The sequence below is a fragment of the Notechis scutatus genome, chromosome 2 (assembly GCF_049901735.1).
Source record: "Notechis scutatus isolate UNSWTSFEM ecotype Mainland chromosome 2, rNotScu1.2, whole genome shotgun sequence".
In the NCBI taxonomy this organism is placed as follows: Eukaryota; Metazoa; Chordata; class Lepidosauria; order Squamata; family Elapidae; genus Notechis; species Notechis scutatus.
Genome location: NC_142010.1, coordinates 115,809,902 through 115,827,551, shown reverse-complemented (window position 1 = coordinate 115,827,551; position 17,650 = coordinate 115,809,902). Strand labels below are relative to the sequence as shown.

Here is a 17,650-nt window from a genome sequence, read left to right as displayed (position 1 = left end):
CTGCCAGGGAGGATCTACCACCACTACCTTTAAACATTGAAAGAATAATGAGTTGGTATCCTACAGTCAAGAAAAAGAACTTTATATTCATTTCCTTATCTTCTTTCAGATCTCTGCAATACATTTCTTTTTCTTGGTGACCTATTTAACTCATTTTTCCCTTTTAAAAGTTAAATAACAGAAGCAGAACAAAACAGACTTACATAATCATGCATAGTATTCATAAAAGCATGAGTTTATTGCAATGTTTTACCCAAAGTTATCATAATGGCCAGCAATAGACATGTCTCTAGAAATTCTGCTAGGTCCAACACCAGTCCCCATTTCCTCCTCTCAGTATTTTTACAGAGGACTACAGAAGAAACAAATTTGCAGTAGACTACACCAACACTGTGATGAATTTGTGCTCCAATTATCTTGTAGGTTTGCTTTCACGAAAGATGTTTTTAAAAATAGAAGAGTGTCAAAGCTCCTATACCAGGGGTGTCAAACTCCTGACGTCACATGACATATCAGGACTTTTTCCCCCTTTGCTAAACCAGGCAGGGGTGGGGCCAGCACGTGACACATCTGGCCCGCGGGCTGCGAGTTTGAAACCCGTGTCCTATACCTTAACGCTATATAATAGTACACAAAGCAAAACCAAAAGCCAGCTCTGTCTGGATTTTTGCTATCACACAAATCTCAAAGTGCCTATTCCAATTTGTTCAGCAAATTTTATTTAATACATCTTCCCCATTCAAGCTGTAGGTATTTGTAAAGACTACACAGGAGAATGAAAGCTGCATTATGAAGTATGTGTGGTCCTTACTATGCTTATCACTGTTTTCATTTCCAGGAGCTGGAGGCTTGGACTACAGATTTTGCCCTGCCCACAACTGTGTGGCTAGCAGGTTTCTTCAACCCGCAGTCTTTCCTGACTGCCATTATGCAGTCCATGGCTAGGAAGAATGAATGGCCTCTTGACAGAATGTGTCTCTCAGTGGAAGTTACCAAGAAAAACCGGGAAGATATGACAGCTCCACCTCGAGAAGGCTCCTATGTGCATGGGCTCTTCATGGAAGGTACAGACCCATTCACCTAGTAGTGTAGATAAAATATGGGACATTGTTTTGTGTGACCCTCAGTTCAATTTCAAAAACCTGCTCAAGCATGAGTGCAGCTTACAGACAGCTGTTGGTGTTTTCTTCTAAAGTAATTTGCTGAACAGATAGGAGAAGGAGAAAGAAAATAATTTTGGAAACAGAACTTGGTTCTTCTATTTTCAGATTTTACTTTGAGACTAAGTAGGTAAATTACTGAGAGATTTCTTTTCAGAATGTTGTTTTCAGACTTTTTCTACCATCTGTTACACAATTCTGTAACCAAGAAAAATAAAAGAATTCATGAAGGTGGCCATTTCACATTCTCCAAAATTAAAGAATACAGTAGGATTCTTCAACTACTGTTCAGTGACAGCTATGATTACTGAAGATTGTAAGCCAATATATCAGGAGTGCAGTACCTTTGAGTAACCTTGAAATTAAATTCCCTCTTTGGTAGTTTAAGTCCCTATTGAGTCAGGCCTGACACCTAAGGACTGCATGGATGAATATTCATTATCTCAGCCTGACCCCTAGTGCATCTCATCGCTATTCCAAGGGTAGCCCTGTCATTTCTTTGATCTGTCCATCCACTTGCTTTAGTTGTTAATCACGGCTGCAAAAGAGCAGTCAGTTTTAATTTGGTCCAGGTTTTATTGAATGATTACTGCAGTCTGTGGTACCCTTATTTATCATCTCCAGATCTATCATTCAAAGACTACTATATTTCTATTGTCTCTCATTCTTTTTCAGTGTCCAACTTTCATACTTATTTATACAAAGACTATTTGATAGAAATTATGCTAGAAATCAGCCGTTCAGCAATACTATCTGCACCCACAGCAGAATCAGAACTAATATTCTCCAAATTCATTCTGATAAATAAATATTTGACACAACCATCACTACCAACCAAAGAGATAAACAAGACATACGTTTGGATAGCTGCCTCTTTTATTTCTTATCAGTAGAGGGCAGCAGATGTCCATTTCATTACCAAACCCACCTGTGTTAAAAAGCAAGAGGACAGCTTCCACAATTCTTTCTACTTTGGGGATGTTGGGTCTAAGATACATTTTTTTTTCTTTTTTAGAAGCTGTTTTTTTAAAGTTGAGCTAAACGAGGTAACTTAGTTTTTTCTGCTTAGCTATGCATAAAGGGACTTATGTTAAAAGAACTTGTAGGAGTGTACAACTTTCTGCAATAAAATAATAGCTGCTATAGGCCAAGTGCAGGGTATGAATCCAATTGTTTCATTTTGCTTATATACCTGTAAAATATATGAGTAAACCACCAGCATAGCATCAAAAGCATGCGCAAGCCAAAGTCTAGCATGTAGCCTTATTGCTAAAGTTAGCAGGTTGATAATCATGCAAATTCCCTTTCTTTTATAGCCTTGCTGTAAAACAACTGATGTTGAGAGTCCTGTCCCATATTGTTGCAGGTGCACGCTGGGATACTCAGACGGGGGTCATCACTGATGCACGTCTGAAGGAGCTGACGCCTTCGATGCCAGTCATTTTCATCAAGGCCATCCCTGTGGATCGCATGGATATCAAGAACATGTATGAGTGCCCTGTGTACAAGACACGTACAAGAGGCCCCACTTACGTCTGGACTTTCAACCTGAAAACAAAAGAGAAGCCTGCTAAGTGGATTCTCGCTGGAGTTGCTTTACTCTTACAGATTTAGTGTCTGATAAAGTTTTGTCCATTCCATCATGGGACTTATATCCCTTCCCAGAAACCCCAAGCAAAGTAATTGTAAGTTTCAAAATAAAATTTATTTTTAAAGTATCTCTGGCCTGATGTTCCTACTCAAGTGATCATTAACAACATTGTTCCTATATTTCATTATTCTCCATGACAGAAAGTTTGTCTGGTTGAGTAGTGGCTCTGCAAGAACATACAGAAAGAAAGAAAAAAACAAAGTCTGTGCAGTAGCTGTCACTTAACAGCTTATGGCTTAGCCCAGACATCTTCACCTTACTGGCCATATATGGAACTTGGGGAAAATGTAACTTGCACTTGCAAGAATAGCTAGCCATAAAACTCATTTCATGAACTAAAACCTGGTTAATCTAATAGTGAAATAATTTGCTCAAAACTCTGAACATAAGGTACAAATGGAATCTAAACCACTTTGAACCCTGAGTCATCTCTCACTCAACACCTACTTACCCTAGTGATGGACATTTCTCTGTACAAACACCAAGACCTGTTCCTGCTTTGTCATCTTGGATTGCCTCTATTAACCTACTAGGTTATTTCTGAAGCTGTCCATTAGGTCATGCCTATCCAACCCAACCTTTCCACTTCTGCCTCCCACAATATTGGCTCACCACCAGATCTAACTTGAATCATTGTCAGGCTCTTCTCCCTGATGTCTCCTACCTACCTAGTGTCCAAACATTCTTGTCATGAAACTCAGCTCTGGCATGTGTGAAGTTGCACAGCCAGCATTCCTAAAAAATACACAATGCTTGACAGGACATTATCATATTTCCACTCAAAAAAGAATCTTATGGTGTCCAAAAACTGTAAATAAATAAACTTATTTATATTATAAATATATTATAATTTATATTATAAATATTATAATTTATAAAATTATACTATGAATACATTTCTCCTGTCTATTTGCTTTCACCAAAAAGGACAGCTGTCAATAAAAATAACCAACATAACACCTAATACACATACCCACTCTAATTCTAGGATGTTCCTGCAACTCACTGCAACAAGAAAGATCAGTGCATGAGACATATTAGTTATTTTTGATATGAACTAAGTTATTTCAGTTTATACATGTATAGTATGTAAACCATCTTTACATAAGATTTGAACTTACTTTTTTGCTCTCCAAAAAGTAAATAAGCAAAATAAAACAGATATCAAGAGGCCATTTTGTGGGGCAGGTGAAAGCGTCCAGAGGTGAATGATGCCTATCAATTCCTGGCATTATTTAAAAGCACTCAGTGATTCCTGAAATTTTAGGAATCTGATTACAAATGTTAATAAGCAACATTTATTATGGTTATCTGATTAGCAAAAAAAGCCCATATATTCCTCCACATTTTTATTATGAACAAAATACCCAAATATATCCCTAGCTATTTTTAGTCTTACACTAGAAATCACTCTTTAAAGCAGACAGTAGCAGCAAATCTAGGCATCTGCTAAAAATACTCATTGATCTGATAAAAGGCAGAACCTGCTTACTGAAAGGCTGTTTACTATCAAAACACAAAAACAATACTGTCATCGTTGATTAGAAGTGGTATCCTGTAACTTTACGCCTTCGACACTAACAGACTTCTTGTGCATATGGTGCTCATCCACATCCCTTCTGTGCCCAGCTTCAAACTGGCTTAACTTATCTCACGTTGCATATATATTTTCCCAACAGAGCTTTCACCTCAGTGCTAACCCACTGCTGACGAACTAAAGCCCTATCAAAGCAATCTGGCAGGAAAGTAGTGCTTTCTATTGAAACCCTTTTTGTGGTTTTTGGGAAGAGTAGTTGGGAGGGTGGCATATGGCAAGACTTCACCTGGTTGCTTTGGGGCTCTCCCCACCTATCCAGCAGCAGGGCTCTGTGTTTCTAGGGAAGGTATCCTCACAGGAAACTTCCAGCTGGCAAATAAGTGAGCCAAGTGCCCTTTTCTAATCAATTCTTGTCACCACTGCCATCACATCTTTGCATTCCTTGGTCTTCCCAAAAAGCATTGGGCATGGGGAAATGCAAAGACCAGGTTTTTGCAGAGAAGCTGACAAAAAAAGGAAGCAAATGAGGGAAGTTAGAGTAAGGCCTAGACTAATGTTTTGCCCTCTTCTTTCCCCCTATTCTGTCTCATCCTCATCATCCTGAGGAAAGCACTGCCTTCAGCAGAATAGCAGCAGCAGCTGCCATGTGAGGGCAGCAACATCGCAAGTCTTGTTCCTGAGGCAGAGTAAAGGACTACTGTTTCAGGATCTGTTATGAAGGAGAGGAGGAAAGCACACTGAGGCAATGGGGTGGATGATCCCATTCAGAAGAAAAGAATTTCCACTCCTCAGCAGTTCACAAATTAGTTTCAGACATTACAGTCAAACGTTATTAAGCAGCAAGACTATCGCAGAACTGCCTGGGAACTCATTCTATTTTTTTTCCCCATTCAGCAATTGAAAAGAATTATCAGAAGAATTATTCAGGGCTATTAACTCAGACAACTCTGCTCAGTAGAAGCTGTGCAGTTTTCTGTGTGAAAATTAAAACTTGTTTCCTTGCCAATTCAAAGCATGCATCAGTTTTCAAAGCAGATTTTTTTTAAAGGCAAATTTTATGTACATTTAAAATGGTATGTATTAACAGCATAATAAAATTATAATTCCCCCTCTCTAACAAAGTAATCTATTTATTCTTTTTTCCTTGTAGCAACTTTGTTACAGTCTTTTCTTCTTCTGTGTTGCTCTTAGTGTCAGAAGCCAAAGCAAGGGAAATAATGGTCCACTCTCTTCACAAAGTAAATTATTATTATTAAGTATTATTATTAAGTATTATTATTAAGTATTATTATTAAGTATTATTATTATTATTATTATTATTATTGTTATTATTATTATTATTATTGTTATTATTATTATTGTTGTTATTATTATTATTATAATCTACCATGGTTGGAATGAAACAACAGAGGAACTTGGTTGATCAGAACATATTTCAAATACATCTAGATGCAATCTTAAGTCAGCAGCATGGGACGGTCTTCAGTTCCTTTGTGTTACAAGAAGGAAACAGTGTGAACTTTGCTTATACAAAAGAGAAACAAAACAAATAGCACTTCAAGAGAAATTGAAAAGGTACAACTGCTATACTCTTTCCCCAACTGCCAATCCAACCTTGCTAATGCTATTTAGGACCAAAACCATGAATTATCTCCTCAAAATCTATTTCTAGTGGATTAACATGGTGCTTTAATGAAATCCCCTACAGCAGGGCTGTCAAACTCGCGTGGTCACGGCGATGTCATGTGACGTATCTGGACTTTTTTCCCCTTTGCTAAACCAGGCGTGGGTGTGGCCAGCACATGACGCATCCACTTGCGGGCCACGAGTTTGACAGTCCTGCCCTACAGCACTGAATTACAATCACATGAAGGATTTTTTTCTCCTCCTTAGTTTGTGGATGAAGGACTTATCAATACCAAGTACTAGGGATAATTTTCTCTTTATTCTTCAGAAGGGGAGATGTTCTGACAACAATGTCCAGACTCTTTGTTGGCTCTTAATTTTTTGCATCATTTTCCAGCTAATTTGTTCCCTCTCTTGCCCCACTCCAAGTGTAATATTCTTAATACATTATTTTGCTTTTTTAAAAAAATTGTAGCCAGAAGCTGAAAACTGCAATCCACCAGCTATTGTTATAGTCCCACTCACATTATTTCTGAGTAGCTATGCTGGCTGGAGCTGACAGAAGAGAAACTCAGGAGTATCTGGAGACCTACAGATTTCCCTCTCTTGCACTATTTCCATACCCTGGAGGGAAATTATTTGATATGGCTAATAGATTAGTATATTAAAATTACTTATACTTAAAATCCAAAAATTACTTTATTGGAATCTAGTGTTTCTTGTTATAAATGCTGCAGAAGATGTATATGGAGTCTACAGTGCCAACATATCAGAAGGAACGTGGTAGCACTTTTTCCAACTAACAAATGTGTTAATTGGGTGCTACCAAAATTCTTCTGATCTTTCATCACCTAGCATCTCAAGGGTACTTCTATACTGAAGCACACAACAGATGATGGGCACAGTATTTAACCATCTGAGAGCATCTCTTTTATTAAAAAAAATAGTTTTCTTACAAATAAGAAAATACATATGTAAAAATATTTAGACAATATAAAAAAATCTCAAAAGCCCAATGTAAATGTTGTCTAAGACTTCTAGTATCTAAGAAACAGATATTCAATTTCTTTTATATCTCCTCACAGTTACCAAACCCAAAATAAAATCCTCAAATAGCTAAAGTAGCATTTGGATTATCTGAGAACACAAATTTATGTAGCTTTAACTGATCACAAATCTTGTGATATTAATTACTAAACAGAAGATCCATATAATCCTCTGAGCTTTCTTTTTCTCTGAAGTAGATTATGGACAGCCTTTTCTCTTCCTAAAGGGAAATGTTCAGGTTCTTTTATGATTAATTGCTAGCCATATAAAAAGGAACAGGCCCAGCAATTACATCTATTTACATGTTGGGTTGAAACCAACTTGTAGAATTCTTAAATGTGCTCAGTTTCACAAATGAGTAATAGGCCCCGAGGCTCACCATTAGTTAAGAAGTCTTTTATGAGCAATGTCTCCTCCCAAAATTGAAGTCCTCCAGGCATCCTTCTATTGAAAGAAGAGGGCTGACTCTTGGGTGCCCCTACCCAGTAGAGTCATTTTTGGATAAGCCTACTGTATGTCTGTTTACCTCAACAATACACAACTTTATGCTTTCATGAGTCCTTATTTTAATTCTGAATTTTGGGGGAGAAGTTTTCTCACTGCAGAAACAACAAAAATCAATACGAAATTCTTTATTCACCGCAGTGTATATAACAGAAAAACAATAGCTGATAATTATTAAAATACATTATTGTGCACCAAGAAGAACATAAGTGAAAGGAAATTATTTATGCACTGTTCCAATTAAATACACAGCAGAGCAGAAGGCAAAATTTAGTTTTATGTTTTGCTCTTGGGTAGTTGGTCAAATATATATCTCACTGTTCCAGAATATTTCTGCTTATGAGATGAGAAGAAACAAGATCCTAATATTATTATTTCAACAAAGCTGGGTTGCTGCCTTACTCTTTGATAAAGGGTTCTCCATTTAAAAGGCTTATTTTTGTTTAAATAAGATGGAAATGTACAGAAATGTATTTATACCTTTTCTTAACATATATACTGTATATATTTACTCAAAGGAACAGTGATTTAAAGGCACATTCACAATTTACATAATTTTGATGTATTTGGTACAAACTTCTTAAAAACCAAAATAATTCTACAATTGAATTTAAAGTTGTACAGAGAGATCCAGTTATTTTACATATATCTTTTAAACATTTCCCAGAAGAACCTGATCTATGATTGTGAGAGTTGACACCAAGAACTCAAGACTGTATAATGTTCAGGAAAATTACACATTGTAGAAGTACATTCAAATGAAATCAGCCGCTATGCATTTCCTGTTAGCTGAAATGCTTCCCAATTAAGAGGAAGCTATAAAAAGCCTCATCCGATACTCACCAAGAGGATCTGTCTCTCCTTATTTCAGAAGAAGTTCTTAATCAGAGGTGTCAACATCTTCACCCACAGCTTGACGTAACGGCTTGGCTGATCAAACGTTGAAGAAGACACTGTACCAGAACGGGAGTAAAGTTGCTCCTGCTCCTAAAACAAAATTACAACTTGAATTTCAACATTTGCTCTAATCGGAACCTCTAATCAAGAACAAACAAATCTTGTTAGAGTCTACTATCATCATTGTCTTGCTTAACTGTTTTAAATCAAAATCAGTCTGATCTGAGTCCTGGTATTTCATCCCAGCAGCACATGTTCTCCTAAAATGTGACCAGAAATCTGTCACTTCAGTTTGCCAAAACTTTCCAGAATTTGGCATCTCACATGCTCTAATTGAGCCAAACCCCAAGTAATTGTAAACACAGAACCCAACCCACATAACGTATACAAACATACAAGGGGGAAAGCATTGCAAGATAGGCCCTATGGTTAGTTATTCTTTTTCCCGTAACACAGCCAAGCCCTGAGCTATAATTGTCCAAAAAGGAAACCCAGCTTTAATCTCCAGAGACTGGCTGCTCATTTCTCTTAATAAAAATCTAAGTCTCCATTCAAAAAGTAATGTGCTGTCAAGGTTTCAATGTGGTTCCCAGAAATGTTAAGCTCTTTAAAGTACAAACAGTACAGCTAGAAGGAAAAGTGAATGTTTCTATTACAAAAGCATACACATGGTATTTGAAAACAGTGTTTACAACGCATGAATATTTCATCTGAATTAATAAAACAGACAAGTATATGTAAAGAGCTATGATATCATAATGGGACTTCTGCCCACCTTCAACCAAGCTACACATTTCTATTCTCAATTCTTTAACTCCAGCTAAGCCCACTTAGCCTATATAATTACACACCACTTAGCCTATGCAAATGACATTGCTATTCTCTTTTTTCTTCCCTTTTTCCTACAATCTAGATCCCACTGAGGTTTAATAAGACCAGTTTAAAAAAATTAATGGATCCCATTTAATACTTCCCCAAACTGATCTGAAGAACACTCCACAATATTGCTTCCAATTTTATATAATAATTGCAACTCAACAGAATGCAGTGAGAAAAATCCAAAGGGTGGCTAATTGAAGGTTCTGCTCTCAGAGTGAGAAAATCATTACAGACAGCAAGACAGGCTTCACAGAGTGTGCTGCCCCATGCGCCATGCTCCATTCTGAGGTTCATCTTCTATTAGAGCATACAGAAAGGAATAGCCACATAGGAAATAAAGAAACTTTTTCAAAAGGGTAAAGTAAATATTCATTTCAGCTCCTCTGTTTGATCCACTGGAATGACCACAGGATAGACATTTACTTTCAGAAAGAAATTCAGAACTAAAAAATGATAAGTACAACTTATAGAAAAAGTACAGGTGATACTTGCTTAACTACAATACTTAGGAATGGCAACTCCCTCTCTAAGGGACGTGGTCATAAAGTGCAACGTCATGTGACTGTGCCAACTTATGAAAGCAGTTGAGAAGTTCTGGTTGCTGGTGAATCCTGCATGGTTGCTAGGTACAACATTATTGGGATCATTTATAACTTCCTGACTTTGCTTATCAGGTGCCAGCAGTGAGGGTCATGAACAGCAATTCTATGATTGTGGGCTACTATGACCATTGTCATGTGAGCCAATTGCCAAATGCCTCAATCACAATCAAGTGACCATAGGGAGGCTTAAGCACATGAAGAACGGTTGCAGGAGTTGGGTCTGTCTAATTTAATGAAAAGAAGGACTAGAGGTGACATGATGGATATGTTCCAATATCTAAGGGGCTACCAAAAGGAAGAGGGGGTCAACCTATTCTCCAAAGCACATGAAGGCAGGAGAAGAAGCAATGGATGGAAACTAATCAAGGAGAGAAGCAACTAGAACTAAGGACAAATTTTCTCACAGTTGGAACAATTAATCAATAGAACAACTTGCCTCCAGAAGTTGTGAATGCTCCATCACTCGAAGTTTTTAAGAAGAGATTGGACAACCATTTGTCTGAAATGGTACAGAGTTTCCTGCCTGAGCAGCGGGTTGGACTAGAAGACCTCCAAGGTCCCTTCCAACTCCGTTATTCTGTTATGCTGCAATGGCCATGACTATAAGACCGATTAAAGATCTACTCATTCAAGACCACTGTAAGTCTGAACAGTTGCTGAACAAGTTGTTAAATCTGTACAAACAATAAGCAAGTAAAACACAGCTTTCTATAGGACAAGAAATGATAGCAATTCGTGTGCTTTCATTCCTCCAGTTTGTCTCTGGCTTCTGAAACACCCCTCTCTCACTTTTCAAAATTCCTATGGATCAAGGCATAAAAAATAAGATAAAATTAAAGAAGAACCAAGTCCATCCTCTAACAAAAGGAGCTAAATTAGGCAAATGGCAAGGTCTTTTTTCCTTGTCACACAAGATTTCAAAAATTGTGGTATGTGGTGGCATAAACTACATCAGCTTCCCTTTCTCTCTTCCCAAAGTGCAATTCCTGCCACTTCCTATATTTCTGAAGTGTTGAACAAAGTAAAAGCGTCTTTTCCTTCCAAAATCCCCTACAGATGCCACAGAAATAGGGAAGGCACATAGCAAGGCTGCCTTTTTTTTTTTTTTTTACATTTTACAGATATCAAAAGTTTAGCAAAAGATACACTATTTCCACTGCTTCTGATTTCCACAAAACCAGATCAAAGATCAAAAGAAGTTTCCTTGAAACATCTGATATAAGTAAATAACATGGGGTCAGGGGGAAGTTCAGTTCTGACTACAAGCAAGTTGAAGACTAGTAAAACAAAATATACAGCCTCGATGTGCATTATTTCTGGGGTTCAACTACAAAGAAACTGACCAAACATTGAATATTTATGTAGTTCTGGTTCTCAAGGGGAATATCCGATCAGTTTAAAGTGTATTTGCAATATTCAAAAGATCAATACTATGAGCTCAGAACAATTATCATTTTATTAAGCAAATCTAGATGAAACAACTTACAAGGGCACTGCACAAAATATTTACTTGTTGAAGAAGCAAGACTACAGTCCACTCTGATTTGTGAGAAGAAAGCCAGGAAGAGACAGGAATTTTATCTCGTAATAGAATTAACAAGGCTTATGATTATCTAAATACTGGGAGCTACTGGAAACAGTTTCTACAGATTTTGCTTGGGAAGTGAAGAGTTGCTACATTTCCCCGCAATAACCCTCAGATGGGAGAACCGCTTCAGAGAAAGACATGAATTAATTTACAACCAGAATAATGTACTTTCGCATTTTTCTCATGCTCTCTTCAAATTCCTGGATCAGCTTCTTCTTCTTCTTTTTTTTGTAAATTTTATTTGAGTTTTCACAAAAAGAAAAGAAATACAAATAAAACATCCCTTTTGAAAGCAGCATAATCCCGGGTTACATTTCTTCGTATAGACGCAAATTCAGGTTCATGCTCATTTTTATATTCTATTCCATATCTTATTACTATTTTACATTTTCTACATGGCTTCTCCCCTCTTTTAATTTTCTCAATTTTATTTTATTTATTTCATCTCAATTCAAATCATTTTTTGTCTGTCCTGTTTCAATTGCCTATTATCTTTTCTCATTAAACAAAATTTCTCCTGTAGTTACTGATTGGAGTATGACGCCTTTATATCTTTCCCCTAAAATTATAACACTCAATATAATACATAACTTCCATTCGGATTCTGCTTGGTACATTCTTAAACTACACACAGTATTCTTAAAAAAAAAAGAAAAAAAGAAAAAATTATAAATGTATATAATTAAAACAACATTCCATTCCAATTCTATCATTAATATTAATATTCATTAAAGTCTTAACATTTTTCACGTTACTTTTCAATTAAATATCATACTTCTATGGGAACAATTATAAACTTTCCATAATTAATTCCCCCCCTCTTCACTTATATTTTATAAAACATTGACTAATTAAAATGTTCCCGTTCCTTCCTAATTCAATTTTCTCATTTATTTTATTTCATTTATTTTATTCACAAACATTTCACTAAATTACACTATTTTATCCCTCATTCTAATCATATGTTGTTTCCAATTTTCTAAAGTTATTTCTATTACAAATATAACAATACAATCTTATGTACCTTTACAGAATCCCTTTTTCAGTTAGACTTTCACCGATTATCTCTAAATAGGTCCTGTTTCTTTATATCTTGCTCCGGACTTTTGTAACTTCTTTTCCTTTCCTTCTTCCCTCTCTTCTTCTCCCTCCCCTTTTTACCCCTTTGTCTCTCTACCTCTATTTCCCTCTTCTGTATTCCCCTTTTCTGTTGCTTTCCAGTATTATACTTATTTTTTGAATTATTTTTCTTTTCTTTGGTTGTTTTTTTAAGTCTTAAGTTCTCCATCCTCTTTCCCCCCTTTCCTTTTTCTTCCCCACATAGTTACTTGTTCATTAAAGATGGCTTCTTCTTTGTCCCAGTCTTCTTGTTTTGCAGTCTTTTCTTGTTGTTTCTCATAGTTCCAGATCTCCATTTCTAAGAATTGAAAAACGAAGCCAAAAGAACCCTTCCCTTCTTGTGCATCTTCTTTGTACTTTTTAAGTTCCATTTTCAATTCATCCAAAAGTGATGCCATTGTATACATTTTTAAACAACCACCCGAATGATTTTAGTCATTCAAATTTAATAACCAAAAATCCAAAAGTCACCAAGTAATCCAAATACACGCAAGCTGTTTCTTTTTGCTCTTTCTTTTTTTTCCCCACTTTCTCTTCCTGGGGTTACTATTTAGTTGCAAAGTTTCAGTTAAAATGTATCTTTTAGAAGTCTTATTGAAATTTTACTTTAGATTCTTTTAAAGTCCAGGCAGTCTCCTCCCTCTTCCAAATCCTGCCCTTATTCTTTTTCTCTCCCCTTCCTGCTTATAGAAGAAAAAGTTTTTAATGTCCAGAAATCTTTATTGTCCCTTTGACATTTAGTTATATTTTCAGCTTAATTGCCTATTGATGTCAAAGCGGATTTTTCCGATTTCTTATTTAGGTCTCTTAGTTGTCAATATAAGGAAGGAGAGAGAAGGAAAAAAAGCCAAACCTTTCCCTTTTCACTTTCTTTCGCTGCTTCCGACTCTTCTTTGGGAGTGATGTTATTTCTTGTAAAATTTAAATTCCAGGGTACCTTAGTTGTAGCTTTTTCAACTTAACCCGGTCAGCCAAAACTTTCACTTCTTATCTTCCTCCTGCACGTTCTTTTCCGGTTGAGTTCTTCTTTGAGGTGGCCATTTCTGACCACCGCTCCTACCGCCTTCAGGAAAGGGAGTAATGGCCAGTTGAGGAGGAGAGATGCAGCTCCCCTCGACCCTGCTGGCGGTCTCCCCCCTCTTCACCACCTCTACGAGGTGGCTTAGCCCCAAAACCAGCTGGCTCGGGGCGCTCCAGCGGCGAGCCCAGACAGAAACCACGCACGATCGCGGATTCCTGTCTGTCGCCGAAGCCCTTCAAACCAGAAGTCCCAAATTCCTGGATCAGCTTCTTATTCAGAATTCTTCCAGCATTCAACTATTTAAGGTAGTGGATCTTTAGTGAAAGGTCATTAAAAAACAACATTTTGTCCTTTCTCAATTACTGATTTAATAAAAAACAAAAAACACTTCCTATCACACCCAAACCCTCAGCCCTATGAAGTAGGTCCAGTGCTCAAAAAACAGTTTTTCTACAAACCTGATGGAACTGCTGCTGTAGGGCTTTGTTTTCTGTCACTATCGCAATCTGTGCTTCCAGGTCACGATGAACTGACCTGTATCCAAAATTAGGAGAACCAATCAAAGTTAAGCAGGGCAGGCTGCTTCCTGCTAGGTACAACCAGAGGCCTGCAAGGAAACATAGAAAGGAAATATGGCAGACAGAGGAAGTGACCAGGGTAGCTGTTAGGTGCTCCAAACAATTGTTTGTTATCCAAAGGCATGGTAACAAAGCACACTGAACGTTTTGTTAGTTTACCAGCAGTGTAAATCATTAAAGTGAGCAACCAGGAAATAGGGACGCTTCCCGTCAGAGATTGTCATACAATTTATACAAGAATTAGCCTCTTTTAGCTTGCACAATGCAATCCATGGTGTGTAGACCATATTCTCATTTCCAGATGTCGCAAGCCTAACTAATGACCTAGGCCCTAATGTTATACTTACCATATTTAAAAATAAATAATTATAATGAAGATTGCAAAAACAAGCCGGAATTGAGGCCGTTTTAGCAATTTTTAATGAGAAACTATAAAATGGCTCCTTTTATATTATTAGGATAAATGGGCAGGGGAAAACTATGCCAACTGGAACTCCTGCAGAGTACAATAAATAAATAAAAACTGTATTTACCTACCAGATATAGGCTATACTGTAATTACCCCCACAATTCTTTGCTCAGTTTTTACAATGATGTCAACATCAATAAAAAGTCATAAATGGCTAATGGTAATCATAACTGAAAAATTATTGTGGGATCTGGGAAGGAAGGAAAAAAGGCTTCCTTTAAGAAATTATTCAGTGTGGCTTCCACATGCATAGATAATATTAAGTTCATTTATTTAAAGAGTGAACAGCTCTTAGCAATCAAATCCACAGCAACACCTAGTTGTCAAGCTATTCCCCAACTGAAGGAAACAGCAGGAATGTCCCAACAATATTTCTAATGTTGTATTTTATTTGTGCAATTCACTGCACAAACAAATACAGCAATACTACTCGCATTCTGAGAACGTTTTCCCATATGGAAAAATATATTAATATTTGAAACAAAACTCTTTATTACTACTATATGTTGCGTTATGATAGAAGCTATAATAGAATCAAAAACAAATTTATCTCTGCATTTCTAATTCTAATGCTCATTCTGATAAATAGGGGTTGTTGTTTTTTATAAACAAGCCAACCTTCAATCCATCTTCAAAATGTGCCATGATCACAGCAGATATGCTTTAATACAGATACTATACTTTCAGCTAAAATAATGAGCAACCAACAGTTTTGATGTCTCTTTCTGGAAACTGAGCCTCCACCCGGCAGTTACCTTTTCACCACTCTGTCACATCTGCCAGGACAAAAGTAGCACACACCCATTTTACTTGGTTTCCTATCTTCTAATCTCTTCCTCTTTACATACAAAAACGCAAAAAGCACTATTCCAAAAACACCTCTAATAACTACCCCAAACACCCAAACACACATACAAGCACAGGATTCCCTGCAGCCTGGAATCTAATTCATATTACAGCAACTAAATGAGACAAGAACCGAAAGGGTTAGTAACTTTACTCATGGGGAATCCATTTGCCCCTTCTTTTTAATTTTTGAAAGAGAATGGGGGATGGGCTGCTGAAGAGTGACAATTTTGCAATTGGAGTTCGGTGGTACAACCTGGTGGAGCTGAGGTTCACACTTCATCTATGGGATGTGGGTTGCTAGCACTTACAAGTTTTGAAAATTAATCCTGATGCCATTAATGAGGCAAGTGCAGTATTGCAGTTTGCATGCAAGCAGTTGACTGCCAAAGAAAGCACACCCTTATAAATTGCATTTGAAGAACCTGCAGTGTAGTAACATCTAATGAATTAATTATGCTGCTAAAACTTGAGAGTTTAAAACATCCATGCATTTTCTGTTAAAGTGCCGTTAATAATATAAGAAAATTAAATGATTCTTCCTTCCCAAGTTACTGCATCCATTTCATTACATCTGATTCTTCTTTTATAGGGTAAATAAGCCCTTCCAAGTTAGCAATTTCCTTTATATGTCTGCGTTTGTTTTCTTACATCTGAAATAAAATTAGTCACCCAGACACACTCAGTTGAGCCACAAGTTATTTTCTATAACTCTAAATATTCCATATTCTTCTATCCTCGCTACATATCAATGGTTCCCTGGCGTACGAGGAGCTGGATTGTCCAGCTGCTCCAATTGATGGCTCTGAGCACAACCTACAATGCAACCCAGCAGAAGTGAGGGAAAGGGCCGCCTGCTAGTCCACTGGAATCTGACAGAAAAGACCCCAGCGTTGCTTTTGACCATACCGACCAGGCGGGGAATGGGAAGCCAGAAACCAGGAGACTGCCTACTGTAAGAGGGGATTGGTCTTGGGACTAAGCCAACCTGATTATGCTCACATCATGACTCACCTTTCCAGGAGGGAAATATAAAGAATGCCTCAATTGTCACTTAGTTGTAGTAGAGAAGGTTCCCCATCGCACAAGGGATACTCCGCCCCCAGTTGCATAACTGACAGCAAACCATTTTTTCCCTGCAAGAACCTACTTGCCTCTCCTAAGAGGTGCTTACAACTAGAACCTTTATTTACCTCAATCCTCTTCATCTAATCTCATCTCTTCCTCCACAGCCAGATTCCAAGACAGGAATCTTAAATGTACTTTCCCAAGCTAGTGAGGAATCACTGCCTCTTACACAACTTGGTTTGGTAAGCGGATGAATTCTTGGTAGTCCTAACTGTTAAGAATGCTTGAAAGTTTTTTAAGCTGACACATCTTACCGAAAATTTTGGCCAGCACAAAACTCTGGCCAGCACAAGATGGAATGTATCAAGAATGAGAAACTCTTCTTCAAGTTTGCAGTACCAAGAAATACATGGAAGTGTGATGAATTTGTATGGCAACTGCATTTGCCATTTTTTTGCTTTGTGTAGACTTTATTTTTGATTGCCATTGCTCAGTCAAAGCCACTTACAGAATGCCCACAACATTATCCTAAACTACTGCAGAATCAGGAGCTTTTCAAAGTATAGTGTGTATTTCACATCTTCTGGAAGAAACACTGAATCATAGAATGAGGAAAGCTGTGTCTTGTGTAGTCAAATGACAAAAGTATGAAGGCTTTGGAGAAAGAAAAAAATCAAGGGGGAAAAAAAATTCATGAGGACTGCTCCTTTCACAGCATTGAAAAAATAACCAAAGTCCTTCTCCTAAAATTGTTTTTGTTATTTTTCACAGTCCTCCTATCACTAAAGAGGTTTGAAATAACGGAGCCCACTGCCAGTAAGACAGAAGACCAGCCATTCTAAGCCCACCCCTCTTTGAAAGGTTGCTGACAGGGGAGATCTGAACAGAACGCATAAGCAGTGCTCTTGGTTACCCACATGATCCCATCCCTTGCCCTTTTTCCTGATTTTGGCTGAGAGGGAGCATGAATATGTTTTCTTAAGAGGAAAGAGCTTACTCAGCAGCCATCCCCACACCCAACCTCCAAGCCTCTTCCCAGAAGCTCTGCAGGAAGGAGG

At 37.4% G+C, this 17,650-nt stretch overlaps 2 protein-coding genes across 5 annotated transcripts in view; one reads left to right on the top strand and one right to left on the bottom strand.

Moving 5' to 3' along the window:
• Nucleotides 1–2,830, top strand: part of DNAH17 (dynein axonemal heavy chain 17) — a 126,593-nt gene extending 123,763 nt beyond the window's left edge. The window contains exons 79-80 of the mRNA XM_026667294.2: nucleotides 839–1,064; nucleotides 2,527–2,830. Coding sequence (XP_026523079.2) covers nucleotides 839–1,064; nucleotides 2,527–2,774 — 474 coding nt within the window. The 3' untranslated portion in view covers nucleotides 2,775–2,830. The remainder of the gene's footprint in view (nucleotides 1–838; nucleotides 1,065–2,526) is intronic.
• PGS1 (phosphatidylglycerophosphate synthase 1) overlaps nucleotides 66–17,650 on the bottom strand; it is a 43,165-nt gene continuing 25,580 nt past the window's right edge. The window contains exons 8-10 of one of the 4 annotated variants that reach the window (XM_026667295.2): nucleotides 14,090–14,238; nucleotides 8,369–8,512; nucleotides 66–2,708 (exon numbers count right to left, since the gene is read on the bottom strand). In XM_026667295.2, coding sequence (XP_026523080.2) covers nucleotides 8,393–8,512; nucleotides 14,090–14,238 — 269 coding nt within the window. In that variant the 3' untranslated portion in view covers nucleotides 66–2,708; nucleotides 8,369–8,392. Of the gene's footprint in view, nucleotides 2,709–5,736; nucleotides 7,621–8,368; nucleotides 8,513–14,089; nucleotides 14,239–17,650 lie in introns of those variants that run through there. The other 3 variants (XM_087955934.1, XR_015747691.1, XR_015747692.1) reach the window with 3 other exon arrangements.